General features: G+C 34.8%; 1 protein-coding gene across 2 annotated transcripts in view; it reads left to right on the top strand.

The window, feature by feature from the left end:
- Window positions 1–12,970, top strand: part of LOC133521295 (potassium voltage-gated channel subfamily H member 8-like) — a 70,817-nt gene extending 57,847 nt beyond the window's left edge. For both annotated transcript variants that reach the window (XM_061856175.1, XM_061856174.1), the window contains exons 10-16: window positions 399–598; window positions 865–1,114; window positions 1,192–1,307; window positions 1,388–1,677; window positions 2,386–2,584; window positions 3,267–3,422; window positions 7,797–12,970. In XM_061856175.1, the coding sequence (XP_061712159.1) occupies window positions 399–598; window positions 865–1,114; window positions 1,192–1,307; window positions 1,388–1,677; window positions 2,386–2,584; window positions 3,267–3,422; window positions 7,797–8,270 (1,685 nt within the window). In that variant the 3' untranslated portion in view covers window positions 8,271–12,970. The remainder of the gene's footprint in view (window positions 1–398; window positions 599–864; window positions 1,115–1,191; window positions 1,308–1,387; window positions 1,678–2,385; window positions 2,585–3,266; window positions 3,423–7,796) is intronic.
- The last annotated feature ends 3,648 nt before the right edge of the window (window positions 12,971–16,618 follow it).

Raw genomic sequence — 16,618 nt, forward strand, 5'->3', positions numbered from 1 at the left:
ACAATAATTTATCTAATATACAACCTAAATAATGAAACAAAATTATCTACTGAAAAAGCGGCTCGTTGACATCTTTTGTTCCGTCGTTTACTTTTATCATCTTGACCGCATCGAAACATGATTGGTCAAATTCATTAAAGTACACTAAAGTCATTACTTAGTCAGGCCATTAGTTCTGTCACAAACGTTTAAAGGATAAAATGTAATGCAAAGCTTTTAACAATAAAATATAGTCGTGATTTGAAAGCTTGTTTTACATATACAGACTAAATGGAATACAATTCAATTACCTAATTACAATACAAACTGAAAATATTAATCCATTAACGAACCGGCACATTGCCTCGTGGATTATTTTATGCTCTCATTGTACAGTCTACTATTTCTCCTCCCTGTAGCACTCATGCACGCTGTTGTGTTCGGTAACGTAACCGCCATTATTCAAAGAATGTACTCGCGCCGGTCCATGTATCAGAGCAAGTGGCGCGATTTGAAGGATTTTCTCACCATCAATCAAGTTCCCAAGGAACTCAAGCAACGCATGCAAGACTACTTCCAAACCATGTGGTCGCTCAACCACGGGATTGATATTCACGAGGTAAGTCAACGCAACACAGCAACCAGTTTAATCTACCGTAATTCTCTCAAAGGACAAACTTTAATGTTTTTAAATGGATCTCAGACGTCTTCTAAAAGGATTACAAGATTTTTCTCTACACCATAATTTTCTTTTTTCCTCGTAAATCTTAAGCATGTTTGAGAGATGGATGTAAATTTAATGCCACTGTCCAGTCCCTTTGAAGTCGTAAACGAAGTGAATAAAATTCGCATAAAGCTCGTTATAGTATTTATTTTATTTTTCAGACTCTAAAGGAATTCCCCGAAGAGCTGAGAGGCGATGTTTCATTACATTTGCACCGAGAAATCCTATCGCTTCCAATTTTCGAGTCGGCGTCCCAAGGATGCTTAAAGCTACTATCGTTGCACATTCGTAACAACTTTTGCGCTCCTGGCGAATACCTCGTCCATAAAGGCGATGCGCTCACATACATTTATTACATTTGCAACGGTTCAATGGAAGTAATGCAAAACGATATGGTCGTCGCTATTCTAGGTAAGTATCAAAGAACTGAACAGCTCTGCTCGTTTATTGTGTCCGAATTTCCACGCGTTTATTTATTTGCTGAACAGGTAAAGGAGACTTGGTGGGCTGTGATATGAATGCTCATTTGCATGCATACAATATGGGACAGTCACAAAATAACAACCAAGACTCAGTCATCGTGAAATCGAGCAGCGACGTAAAGGTATAAATATTTACTTTCACAATTATGATCTTAGATGTAGGTTTCTAGCAGTATCTTACATGGACTATGTCTTATTCCAGGCTCTCACATATTGTGATTTAAAGTGTATAGCTATGAATGGTTTAGCAGAAGTCCTTCGACTCTATCCGGAATACCAGCAAGAGTTTATTCAGGATATCCAGCACGATCTTACTTATAACCTTCGCGAAGGCTATGAAGCTGAACAAGAGTCAGACGGCAATGGCCACCCCTCCCTTACCCTACCTTCCATATCAGAAGATGATGAAAATATAGCAGAGGAAGGTCTTTCCCCTAAAATGAAACCACCGCCTCCTAGCATCAATAATAGTCCTCGCCATCTTAAATTCAGGTAATCATTGAAACTAATAAAATCATCTAAAAACTCGAAGAACTTCAATATTTTCAGATGTTCATTTCATCAAACTACTAAGTAACCCCCAAGAAACTCACTGTGTTGTTTCAGCGTCTCCCAATGAAATAGTTGTAAACATTAACACAGAGTAATTTTGTACATGCAAGTTCTATTAAATTCACTATCCCATTATTTGTTATCGACAGGCAACTAACAAGCTCTGCATGATATCGTAATGTAACCGTTATCTAAAATGATCAAAGCTGTGCAAACCGTTAAATCTAGTTAATTAATGTGCCCCTGGTTTACTTAATCCAAAAGGTATGAGTAGATAGATACATGCCGAACATTATAACCGATTATCGTACATTGTATTAGAACATGATTACCACAGTATATATACAGGATGGATTTTTAAATGAGTCAGTGAAGACAGCTCTTAGAAGATCTTCCCTAACTTCTTAAATATACTGGTATTAGTAATCACCGATTTTGGAATAATGTACTGTACCTAGTGTATTTCAATTGTAGGTAAATAAGTAAAATAACATACACATATAATATACATAAACATAGTTTTAATTACCCCTAACTTGTCTCTAAGGCATTCAGTGGAGCAAGGATACTTGCCCTAATTAGAACACCTGGTCGTTATAAGTGTTTTGTTTAGACCGTTTTCGCATTAATTATTTTTACATATTCCAGACCAGACGGACAACGATTAACGCACAGGGAATTACGGGAGAGAATAGAAAGACAGCGTTCCGTTGCAACGCCTAAAATTACGAAAGCCGATTCATTGGAGGGATTAAATTTAGAAGTGTACAACACGCGGTCTTCTGTAGATAGACTTGATACGCAGGTATCGAGCTTGCATAACGACGTCGCCGCGCTCAGCATGGAGGCAAGTCAAACAATGATGTCACACGCCATTAACTTTATGTTGACCCATTTTATCATAAACGACGAGACAAGGAATCGGTATTAGATAAGGGTATCATTTGATAACATAAGCAAATCGCTTTATTTTTGTCATATTTTATCAGTGAATGTAAATGGTTAGTTCGATGGACCATGGCTTAAATCTATCATTACTTTCAATAAGCACAGTTTCCTGCAATAGTGTCATATATCCTCTAATCTACAACGAAGCTCACAAAATTACAAGATACGCTATTATGGCGTTACAAATATCATTGTGTCAAATATTTTTTCGCGCTTCGTTGTGCAACATATTATTGCAGGTATACAGTCAAGGTAATAAATATGTACAAGTATTTTATACGTTTTCATCTTATATTATTGACTGTATATTTGAACTTTTCGGTTTGAAAAGATTATAGTTAGGTAGCTCTTCACACTAAGTATCAGATTCATACATAGTATGTCACAAAACAGATTTCATGAACACTAACAAATCCAACTAGGTTTAGGTTTTTCTTAATTCATTTTCATGAATGTTTATAAATAACCTTGTGCATTTATGAACTTGGGTAGCAAGACTAATATATTATTTATTAGTTGCCGTCAAAGTCACTTTCGTTTTATTCACCTCATTTCCCATTTTAACTTGAAATACAATACAGGTACGGAATGCAATACAAGCATTGCAGGAGATGACGGCAGCACCGCCGGCCGGCTGGCACTCTGCGCATTCTAATCCCAACCTTCAGTGGAGCACTCCTCCCAATCAACTCGCGCGCAGCTGTAGCCATCCTCCTGACGTCTTCTGCTGGGATCAGGTAAATATAGCTCATAATTTATGCAAAATCAAAACAAATTAAGGACCCGTGGAAAAAGCCAACTTTGCCTCTAAGGGTATCTTTGCCCATAAAAACATTTTTAAGCAAATTCGTAAATTAGCACAATCGGATTAGGACCAACCTCGAAATCTCTGGAACAGTGATGAAAATTGGTATGTATATAAATAAAAGGCCGCTTTTACATGCCCACACCATTTGACATTTGGGGACCTCGAGCAATCGCAGCCAGCTTGGAAAATGTATACCATCCAGGAGAAATTCGCGTTTTACTCTAAATCTACGTTATTTATTAAAATATCGTGTAAGTCCTAGACATCTTTGCGAGAAAAATACATCTTGCCATAAAAAAAACTTGCTGAACCCAGGTTTAGCGCTTAGACCCTTTCAGGGGATATTCTCTTAACATGAAACTTGGAAGAATATGAATAAAACGTCATTCCACTTTTAACTATACATTTGAACACTATTTATATCGAAAAAATAATAATATGTACCCTAGCATTAACTTATATAGAGAGAAAAATCCTTAAATTCGAAAATATTCTAATTTGCTAACATTCATATATCTAGTAACAATAAGTTAATAAAAAGTACAAATATTTATTAATTCCGAATTTTATTTCAATTAAACGTCAGTAGGTAGTACAACTTTTTGACTTCTGAGCCATATTCCTATGAGATAGCTTCGTTTTAGGGACATAGTGTTATAAATATTTTTTGTGTCTTTAATAAGATTTCACTTCGCCTTACACAATATTCATAATAAATCCATAGCTATAGAGTTAAAAGAAAAAACAAAAAAGTCGCATACTTTTTTCCTGTGCCGTCTGATCCTCGTGGTCCCCGAAGCTCAAATTTTAAGACACGCAAACAGGGATCCCAGAAATTGTAGATGTCAAATTTGATTACTGTCACTAATGTTTAAACCCCATTTAAGATCTAAAATCTGTGTTTGCAATCACATTATTTAGCCCTAAAAAGTTTTCCTCCGTTAATTTTAGTAACTTTGAATTATATAGCACTCGTGTACTAATTATGGATCTACTGATGTCTATTTTATTGAAATCCGCTTAATAGTTGAGGCGCTAGAAAAAATTTTTTTTTAATATTCGGAGTCCTCTCAAGGCGGCTTTATTGATTTTTCTGTAATAAAACAAGTGTAAACAGATTGTGAAGAGCAAGAGGAATCTACCGATACGTCATTTTAAAAATTGATCCAGTATCCTAAAAAAAAATAAGGACCACCCATAATTCATAGAGAGGTGAAAAGAGCCATCAGTAGCATGAAAACCGGAAAAGCTGTAGGCCCAGACGGTGTGCATGTAAAATTAGTCAAATTATTAGATAACTTTGGAATAGACTTACTAGTAAAACTATTTAATACCATCTATGAGACTGGAGAATTGCCTAACGACTGGCTGAAATCGTCCTTCTTACCAATCCCCAAAAAACCTAATGCAAAAACCTGCAATGAATATCGTCTTATTAGTCTTACGAGCCACGTCCTTAAAATTTTCTTGAAAATATTACACAATAGAATGTACAACATAGGTGAAACCCAATTTGGATTTAGAAATGGACTTGGAACCAGGGAAGCTCTGACAGCAATCCAGGTACTCGTACAAAACTGCCTAAAAAGACGTTTACGCGTGTTTTATAGACTTCGCAAAAGCTTTCGATACTGTAAACCACAAACAACTGTTGGAAGCTATAAATCGCACAGATGTCAACAGCAAAGATATAAGAATTATCAAGAATCTATACTGGAACCAAACAGCACATATCAAGGCCGGACAATATGCTACAAAAGAGCTGAAAACTCTAAAAGGTGTACGTCAAGGCTGCATATTATCTCCAAGCCTATTTAACCTTTACTCAGAACGCTTGTTTGTTGAAGCATTGGACGGTGTTGAGATGGGCATAAAGTGTAACGGAAGATATATCAACAACATAAGATATGCAGACGACACTGTAATACTAGCTAATAGTATAGAAGACCTACAACAGCTATTGGACCGCTTAAACACCAAGGTAAAACACTACAACCTTAAAATGAACGTTAACAAGACCAAGCTGATGGTAATAAGCAAATCAACATTTCCAACAAATCGACTGCTCATCGATGGTAAACAAATAGAAAGAGTTTCAAAATATAGGTACCTGGGCTGCTGGCTGAGTGAAAACTGGGATCCAGGAACAGGAAATCAGAGTGAGAATAGAAATAGCCTGTAGTGCTTTCGTTAAAATGCAAAAAATTTATACCAATAAAGATATTAACTTAAAACTAAGATGGAGACTAGTAAAATGCTACGTACTATCCATAATTTATTATGGTGTTGAAACATGGACACTGAATAAAAAAATGGAAAATAAAATAGAGGCCATCGAAATGTGGCTGTACAGGCGTATGCTGAGAGTATCATTGACCGCAAGAATAACTAATATAGAGATCCTAAAAAGAATGAAGAAGAAAAAGGAAGTACTAGCCACAGTTAAGCGAAGAAAGATTACATATTTTGGACATCTACATAGACATGAAAAGTTATAAATGTTGAAAGTTATAATAGAAGGAAAAATAGAGGGAAAACGGGGAAGGGGAAGAAGGAGGATGAACTGGCTCGACAACATCAAAAAATGGACAAACATCAAGGACGCGGCCACGCTAACAAGAATGGCCAAGCATAGAAAAGACTTTGCAAAGGTGGCCGCCGACGCCCGCTAGTGCATGGCAGTAGAAGAAGAAGAAGATCCAGTATCCTAAGTTACAAGGGTGTACTGAATCTTCAGTACTTAAGCCCATAACCCTACTTTCTGGTTAAGTCGCAGTCGAATAAAATGTTAATATTGGGGTAGATCACGTACAAATATATAGTTAAAAGTGGAATTCATATTCCTCCGAGTTTCCTATTAAGAGAATGTCTCCTGGAAGTGTATAAGCTTTAAACTTAGATTCGGCAAGTATTTTCTATAAAAAAAGGGACCTGAGAATTCATTATAATTAACTTTCCCGCTATAATATCTTTTAAATATTGATTACAGAGAAAACTGCTTTGAATGTTTTTTGTAGAAAATGTTATATAGATTATTTATGTTTCAAAACATTTTTTGATTTGGGTCACGGTTCACGAGCTATTTACGAAAAACTAAAAAAAGGACCTGGAAATTGATTATAATTAACATTCCGCCTTTAACCCTTTTCCAGGCCGCACTCATCTACAAGGATTTCCCAAAAAAAAAAAATTAATCCAGCTTTGGTGATTCATTTGAAGGCAGGTCTCATTTTCCGAAAGTGCAATCTAATTTGAACTTTAAATCGGAATACTAAAGTTGAAATTCTATTGGCGTTAATATTTGGCGAAAAGGGTTAATATCTCATTAAATATTAATCGTAGCGAAAAAATGTACAGAACCTAGAAAAAAATATTTTTATTATTTATGTACAACATTTTTTTTGCTATAAGCCACCGTTTACGAGTTATTTACGAAAAATTTAAAAAATAAGGACCCCTGAATTGATTGTGATTTACTTTCCCCCTTTAATATAGTTTTAAATATTGATCCTAGACAAAAGTGATCAAAATAGTTTTTGTAGGAAATGTTATGTTTATTATTTATGTATAAGAACTTGTTTTGTTATAAGCTCCGTTTACGAGTTATTTACGGAAAACTAAGAAGTGACTTCAAAATTGATTATTATTAACATTCCCGCTTTAGTATCTTTTTAAATATTGATCCTAGCGAAAAGTGTTGTGTATGTTTCTTGTAGAAAGTTTTATGGTTATATTTATGTATCAGATATTTTTTTGCTACGGGTCATACTTTACAAATTATTAAAGAAAAACTTAAGAAAAGGAACCCAAAAATTGATTTTAATTAACTTTTCTTCTTTAATATCTTTTAATAATAATACTAATACTAATCCTAGCATAAAGTGTACTAGATCTTTATTGTAGAAAATTTTGTGTAGTTTTTTTACGTAAAACAACGCTTTTTGCCATTGGCCATCGTTTACGAGTTGTTTACGAAAATATAGACAAATGGACCATAAAATTGATATTAATAAACGGCAATTTTATATAGATTATTTGCGTGAAAGAGTTTTTTTTGTTCGTTTAAGAGTTATTTACGAAAATCTAAAAAAGGGGTTTATAAAATGCGTTTGATCACAGTGGATGTGCTGAACAAAAAAAACCTCATAACATGACTTTTTTTTAATAATTCGTGTTTTTTCGAAAAAATGCGGGCAAAGTTGGCTAGTTTCACGGAATATGCTAATAGGGATGCTGTATTAAAAAAAATCACACCATGCATAAAATAAAACACCACCAGTCATAATACATTTCCTTTCCACAGCAAGAACGGCCGATCACACCTGACCGTCTGAAAGTACATCGACACACGCAGACGGAACCCTTCCTTCATTCCATTACACAATACATTCTTGAGCACCCTGCCACAGTGATGCTCTTGCTCGGCCTCGAACCGGTGACGACACTAGCACCGGCACCTTCCGCGGTCGACTACTATGACCCTCGGAGTCGCAGACCCAGCACGCTGGAACAAATCGTAGAATCAGAGAACGGCAGCCAAACCCCCTCAAGTACAGCAAGCGAAAAGTTCGAACTCAACAGAAGCCTCAGCGAAAGCGTCAAAGACATTGATATACAGCCTGAAGTGAAAAAACTGGAGCGGCAAGACGCAAAAATAACTAATATGAAAAGGAATAGGTATTCTGCCAGTGATCTGAGTGACGAGACGGAGCGGCTGCTCTCGGCCGCGTCCTCGCTGCCCAGCACTCGCAGCCTTAAGTTTAATATTAACAGTTAAGTTAACTGAAGACAATTCCATTTCCGCGATGTCGTGTTTAATATTGTGCTCATTAGTCTTTAGAACTTTGATGTAAATTATTTACCAAATAGATTTAATCAGTCGCGATTAAATCAACCTTGGGTCAATGTGATGATGTTTCGATACTTACAATTAACTTAGCTAGGCCTCGAAGAGACTCTATTAGGTGTAGAAGATAACTACATTACTTACTTATATCAGTTTAGTTTTAAGCCCAATGATGTCTTTGTTCAACAAAGTCTAAATACTTAGAACCTTTACAATACGATTTTGTACATATCATTATCATGATTGTTTAACTTACTATAATTAACAGAATCAGAGCTCTATTTGGAAAATCTCTAGTCACTTGTACTTATTAGATTTAAGAGATTACGAGAGAGGTATGTTGAGTTTATGACAGCATTGCCTACTCGTATTTTAAGAGTCCCTACTGTTTAGTTTTAAGTTATAATGAAATCAATTATTTTAAAGTTAAATATACATCTTATAACTAGGGACCCTGTATTACTGAAATGTCTTTAGATCAAAGCAAGAAAAAGCATATCTATAGCTAAATTGTTGTATACATACATACTCGTATGAGCCCGTACCGCTTCGCGCGTGTACCTTTAATATTATCTAGACAATACATAATCTGTAGATACGTACCTATTACCACAACTGTCTTCGCGTCGAGGTATTTAGGTGTACGACTTTAAATACTTTTAGGTAGATTATAAACTTAATTACACGTTTTTAAATTTGATCTCTATATTTCAACACTACTATTTCAATAACTGGACGTCTATAAATAGTAATTTCTATGTGGTCTTCCTGTAAATGTATAAATTGGTATTTTTGTGAAAAAGTCAAAATCTGACTTTCTAAAGTGTATTATATTTATGTGAGATTTGCCAAATAAGGAAAATATGCAATTAAACAAACGTGCCAATGTTAAAGGAAAACTTAATCATTTATAGGTATTATAATCATTGAATGAAAAAGTGAAGTATTACAAAAACCGTTTCGTAAACAGTAGTAAGCTAATAAAAACCTCCGTCTACTAACGAGATGAGCCCGTGGATTTGATTCAAAAGTTTGCTTTGTCAATTCAACAATTGACATTTGTAAAGAGGATACCAGGAGCTGAAATTTAAATATTGTAGATGAATATATCCGTCTCGCTAACGGAAGCGGCTCCTAAAACTAATGCGATAAGGACAACGCCAGGTTAGGTGAAAAATTGCCTCCTCCAAAACTTAACCAAATGTAACGAAATTTTGAGATTTAAATGGTAATAAAATTATCTGTGTCGGACTGATGTCATTGATGTCAGTTTTGAATGCCATGCTTCTCTTTTTGCGGCCTAGGCCGTTTTCACGAATATTTCAAATGCACTAACGCCTTAACAAACAAATATATCAAAAAAAGAAAAACAGTCCAACAGAGATATAATAAAAGTCTGTGTTCAAAGATCATTGCTCTAACTTTAAAAACCACGGATGAAACAGTCGAGTACGTTTGTATGGAGAAATTACCACTCCTGTTGCCTCTTTATTATTAGTCCTGGGAACATTTCGACATACAGTTTTTTGCAACAAAAACTCATTATAGGTACAAACTTTTTCATCAAAAAACGTTGTTAGTTGTAGGTACAGTTAGTCCATTCGAAAAGACCAATTAAATTGTCACTTTCCTCCACGAGCACTTAATAGTATTAAACTTAACAGAAGAGACACTGTATAATATCAACTCAGCATAGTTAATCATGTTTTCAAATTTCATATCAAGTGTTCAATTTCACGCAAAATCATTCTAGGAGTTACTTCAAAATTTTAAAGGACAAATTAATTCACCAAATTTTGAGGACAATGGTCTTTAGTCTGCGTCGGCACTGATTGTTTCAATAGTACCTAATGCGATTGGGGTCAAAGTTATAGAATATTAAGGTTAATAAAAGGACAATGGAGTAACAAAATTGGTTGTTAAAATTAAAAATCAATAAACGTGTCGTTGCCCACAGGGTATTTAATTAAAACTTTAGACCAGTTATGAAGTTATGTGGACTTCGAGTCTGTGGTTTTACGCGTTTTACGTCTCATGTCTTACGCCCCCTGAAAAACGGTTCACGTAGCCTTTGTACAGGCAAAATGTTGCCATGACAAAATTCTAGTTTCTAAGCAAGCACTTGTACGGTAACTTTTAAGTGCTCGGCCCTGTTGCCTCATGTGAATTACCTATAAACATGCAAATTGCTGTATTTAAGATCAAAGGATATAAGGTGGGTGCCCACGTCCCAGGTAGCTGTAACATAACATTTACGCACGGTTTTCTGTACAACACAAAATAGTTTATTTTTCCTTTAATACATACCTACGCTAAAATAAAACAGTATGTGATGCCTACATGACCTATAAAACTTAATTTGCTAGTATGAGCTGTCCGAACTGAAAGGCTAAAAAAACATCGTACCGAATAAATCACACGCGAATCGAAAATTAATGCACCTGGACACGTGCAACGTAATAAAATGAACCTATCTGTTCGCCCGCCTCGGGCATTTGCCGATTTGGTTTGAATATGTAGCAATCCGCTAGAGTGCTTGTACACTTTACAATAAATTCCAATCGTTCCATGTAATTATTCGCCCTTTTAAACTGTGTCCATTAACGATTCATCGTATCTGTTTTTTTACGTATCCCGTGTATATTTTCGCTTGGCAAAAAAAAATATTTTTCTCCATTGACATAAAAGCATGGGTACTATTAAATCATAGCCTAGGTAATGCCTTCGTACTAATATTGGACCTGCAATAAGTTGTAATTGTTTATTGTACAACCCCATGTATTCATATTATTTTTTCTGTAAATTATATTATAAGTATGAAAATTTTTCTACAATAACATAATCCAACATACTACTATTTTACATTTACATACGGCTTTGCACTATAATTGGAGAAAATCCAAAAGTATACTCATTTTGTTTTATAACAAAATTTGCGAGAAGTTATTTGTATCAAATTATTTAGATGTGTCTTATGGCTCCTCTACACGATGGCCCAGCGTAGGCCAGTCTAAGGGACGTCTCTGAATTTCGTACCCAGCTCAAGTGGCTCCCTATTCGTCATCGCCGTAACTCTCATATTCTTGTACTTCTTTATAACATTCTTTTCAACCCCTCTATATCTTAAAAAGCGTTTCAACTATCTTTCCTCAGTCCGCTGTGCGGAGAAGCATCTCCTTGCTCCACCACCTTCATCATCAAAATTTTATGGCAACTCTTTTACTTTTCGTGCTGTTCGGTTGTGGAATGCTTTGCCATTAGACATTAGACGTGCTAAATCCCTTCCCGTTTTCAAAAATCTTTTGAAGACTCATTTACCTTTCGCTGCCTTAACTTGCCTTTATTTATGATTGTATAATATATAATGATGTATAATGTATTTATTTTATTAGTATGTAAGTATGTATTATATTGTTTGCGTCTTCATTTTGTTGAATTATATGTATATCGGCAGTACCCGTTCAATGTTGTAACTTCATAGTTTCCTGCTACCCAAAGGTTGTCTGGAAGAGATCGCTTCTAAGCGATAAGACTGCCTGTTGTTACCAAAATTTTAAGTGTTTTTTTCATTTCCTGTCTATTTTTAACTGTATGGTGCACAATAAAGAATATTTACTTACTTACTTACGACATGCGGTGGAATGAGATAGCAATATCACTTGCTCCCTCTAACGCATAAATGCGTCCCTTGGACTGGCCTACGCTGAGCCATCGTGTAGAGGAGGCATTAGCTCTTGTCAGACCTCCACGTCGATCCGTCGTGATGTTGTGCAGCTGTCCGACCCCGAGGTGAAAAGCAAAGAAAACACTTGCTCAGCGCTATTCGCTTTCTTGTCGTCGAGGTTAGGACTGCTGCCTTAGTTTTTTTTACGCCACTTCAGTATATGGGATAAACTGACTAGCATTTCCCAAAACTTAAAAAAAATATTTTCTCAAAAAACACATTAATATTGCCGCAGTTAAATAGGATTAGTAGGGTCAAAATTATTTTCTTTGTCTTGTTTTTTGTGCCCAAAAAGTGTGACGTAGTGGAGCATTTTGTATAAGACGAAATTTCGTTTTTAATTTTTCTCAAGAGAATTATAATATAAAGCTAGAAAGATATGCAATAGCACTCAACTTTTTTTATTTATTTAATAAAAGACAAAATAAAAGCCTGACAGAGTGGTCAGAAACAAAACAACGAAAATTATTTTAACCGAGTAACGTCTGTTTTCAAAAATTCATTAAATTTTATACATTACAATTAGTTACATAATTTAACGAAAATGAACACAGATGGGTATTCTCATACGTGATTGAGCTCTTACCGACCCAAATATATCTTTAATACCTAATTATTGTTATAAGAAAGGAAACGCTTACTAGAATAATTGAGTAATAATCGAGAGTTCGTTGTATAGAGCCTGTGAATGTGATATGAAGAGGAAACAAGTGCAGTGCCTAAATTTCATTTATGTGTGTACTTACTTGTTACTATTATTTTTTTAATAAGACCTTGAATAATATTTTACTATGCATATGAACTACGCGCGTAAACATTTTGTACATAGCTAATGTTACGATGAATCTATATCTTGTAGTACAAAGTATTAGTTATTGAAAGTTTAATAAAGACGAATTGATGTTAACTTGTCTTCTTTTATTCTACCAAAATCGCAACCAAGCGTATGACCTACCTAGCTGCCTGCAATGCAACTATTCGTATTCAACAATTAAATATAGGAGTCAAACCATCGTTATATCTGAAATACTAACAACACAACAATACACATAAAATACTAAGTAACACTTTATTCTATGACAAGGGTTACAAAATAAGTATATATTTGAAAGTTCAGACTGTTATTGAAACGCAATGGCGTGTAAATTTCTCTGCAAACCTGTTTTCCATTTCAGCTGTTTTCAGGACTAAAGGCGAACATACACACTAGCTTTAGGATGAGCGTTGCATATGTAAAACTATCGTTATGGTACCTATTAAATTGAATTCTATCGACTGCGCTTATTCATATAGTAAACACCCCTATAATGGAACAGGCACCAGTGATGGGATGGTATAGACAAATCCTGTAAAACAAGTATTTACCATCAGTTTTTAAACACTGACAACATTTTACATAAACAAAAGCCAAAGAGCTGCTTAAGTTTAATGTTTATTTGATATTTGTTATTTTGAAAATGAATGGCGCCATACATTCCATGAAAACCAAACCAAAACAAAACTAAAAAACCACAGTTTTAATTGGTTAATAATATTGAAACCAATTGCAGTAGCTTTCATTAAATACATAGAAATTATAAAGGACGAATTGGACATTCAAATTTTAAAGCGTAAAGCGGTAGAAATTTTACAGGCGTCGGTGAAATATCAAAAATACTCCAAATTCTGTCTTAAATGTTCCATGATTGGTGCCGTTAACATATGGTACAATTTGATAATTAGTCATTTTTCGATTCTATGTAATTGGAAAGTGACTAACCTTCAAATTTCGAGATTCCTTTATAGTCATGTTATTGTGTACAAAAAAATGCATGCATGCAATGAATGGACATAGTATGAATGGAATTGAAAAATGGAAAACCTGGAGTTACTAGTACAATTTAACACCGGGTTAATGGTTTAACCGGTTGACCCCGGGTTAGTGAGATCGTGCAAGTGGCCCTAGTTTCACCATATCGGTTTAATTGTCTCTCTGTCGGCCTTAAAGCTTCCTAGTTGACTATGGACCCTTAAAAAGATTTTGAAAATTTTGAATTCCCAGTTAAGTGACAGTGGATGTAAAATTATTTGTGGAACCGATGGCCGCTGAGATACAAAGATTCTTGAGTGGCGACTTCTAACCGAGTACCTAACTCAGCAGAAGGCCCCCCAATAAAGTGGACCGATGATCTTAAGATCGCAGTTGTATGATGGCCGGTCGATGTAAAGATCCTTGGAGGAGACCTCGTTCCAGTGGATGACTTAAGACTGGCAAAGTGGATGACGGTGACCTTCTGAGTTGGCTGAAACAATAGCAGACTCTCGTTGCTATGCGGGAAATTCACTAAACACTTACTATCTCCCTTCAGCAATAGTTTCCAAAATGAAATTTATTTCCTACGAAACATGATTAATTTTAGATGTATTTTGATTTGAAGTTTACATGTTGTACATACTCGGTAAGCAGTAAAATTGCACTTCACGCTTCACAACCGGTGCACACTCCCGGACAAGGTGTTGCTAACATTAAGATTTTATTTTACACGAAAAAATGTAACGTAGAATTCCATTTTCTCTGTAAGTAGACTTCGTTTACCTTACTTACCTACCTACTTACTATAAATATAAGTATTATAGGACATTATTACACAAATTGACGAAGTCCCACAGTAAGCTCAATAAGGCTTGTGTTGAGGGTACTTAGACAACGATATATATAATATATAAATATCTATAAATACTTAAATACATAGAAAACAACCATGACTCAGGAACAAATATCCATGCTCATCACACAAATACATGCCCTTAGGTACCAGGATTTGAACCCGGGACCAGTATTCAGTATTCAGTATTTATTTCTTGCAAACCATGGTACATATTTAGTTCTTATACATATCATATGGTAACACATGGGACCCTGAATAAGGTATAGCAAATATCAGATATTCTAACTCTCTTAAATGTCTGAAAATACTTAATATTATTATTTAATAGTACAATCTTTAAACAGCTTAAACTAATAACATTAGATTATACTTAACGAGATAGTAGGTATGAGTATTATATATGAATGTGCATTACGTGACGGTGTGCCATATGGGTCTGAAAGTTACGATTTTTTCTCTTCTATGAATTCTGCTATTGAATAGTATGCTTTTTTTATTAAATGTTCTTCAACTTTGTTTCAAATAAATGGTAACTTTCCTCTAATTTAATTAAACTAGGGATATTGTTGTAAATTTGTATGGATGTGTAGTATGGGCCTTTTTTGAAAATATCAACTTTTGATTCCGGTAGAATTAAATCAAGTTTACGGCGGGGGTTTTTATTGAATTTGAACAAGTCGATATTTTTACGAACAAAAGTAGCGGATTCTAAAATGCAAATTGACGGAAAAGTTAAAACTCCTAATCTAATAAAATAAACCATCAGCTTCGTAGGCAGGGTCACTACACTACCCACTAGGCCAAACCGGTCGTAGTATGTACTTGTTACCTTCATATTTCTACTAATATAAATAAAGTTTAAGTGAATAAAGATTATTTACGCTTTCACGCGAAAACGACAAAAGGTAGGTAAATATAGTCTGGCAAACACAACTTGTCAGTCAGTAAAAACCAGGAAAGTTATACTCATCCCTTTCTTTTGGGTGCTAATACTAGCGTAAGATAAAGACGGTATGATCCTCTCTGTCTATGTTTGAAATGAGATAAGACATTCCTGGGCCAAACTACTGGGTGTGGCCTATAAGAGCAGCAAATAATTAAAAGATATATTGTACCCCTCAAATAATAAAACTTTTGTTAAACAACTTTTTAAAATGATGAATCCTTTACTTTCTATTTTTCATACAGAATAAATATTGTATTCATTGTACTTCTAATCTTTGTAATTGACGTTACTAGTCACGCTTTACGTAACAAATTTCACAATACATTGCGTCTTAGCAAAGTCTAACTTTAAAGTAAACTAAAAATCAAAACGAACGTTGTTTTAAATGTAGCTGAACAAATGTTGGCCAGTTCGAGGGCACACCCGGTATAACCTGGTTTTTATAACCTAACTCGGAATCTACCCAAAGTGTTATATGTTCCCTCATTATCCAGAATTGCGATAGCAAACGTTTATCATGTCTGTTCTAAAAGACGTTAACAATAATGGTTTGAAGTCGCAAGAATAAATCGCGGAAAATTACTAGGGAGTCTGGTTGAAAACGCGACTTCACGTTTCTTACCAAGCCAAGAAAATTACGACGTTTCTTATTACCTTCAGTTTGAAACTGAGACATTAAACTAGTCAGTTTTTGCTTTAGTTTAAGAACTTTGCATTCGACTAACAGTTTGTTTATGTTTATTAATTATTTTATAATGTTCAATCCTGGATTTATTCATGATGTAAATCTTAATTAAATTGTTCAAGAAGTGTTTACTTTTTCGGTAACCTTAATGTGGGTACCTTGTAAATAAAATAGGCACTTTAGAAGAGTTTTACTGTAGGTATGTAAATATATTAAATAAAAGTTTCGTGTTCAAAAATGAAATTTCTATTTACGTAAAATCTAAGTATTTTCCTC

This window comes from Cydia pomonella, chromosome 9 (genome assembly GCF_033807575.1).
Source record: "Cydia pomonella isolate Wapato2018A chromosome 9, ilCydPomo1, whole genome shotgun sequence".
Classification (NCBI taxonomy): Eukaryota; Metazoa; Arthropoda; class Insecta; order Lepidoptera; family Tortricidae; genus Cydia; species Cydia pomonella.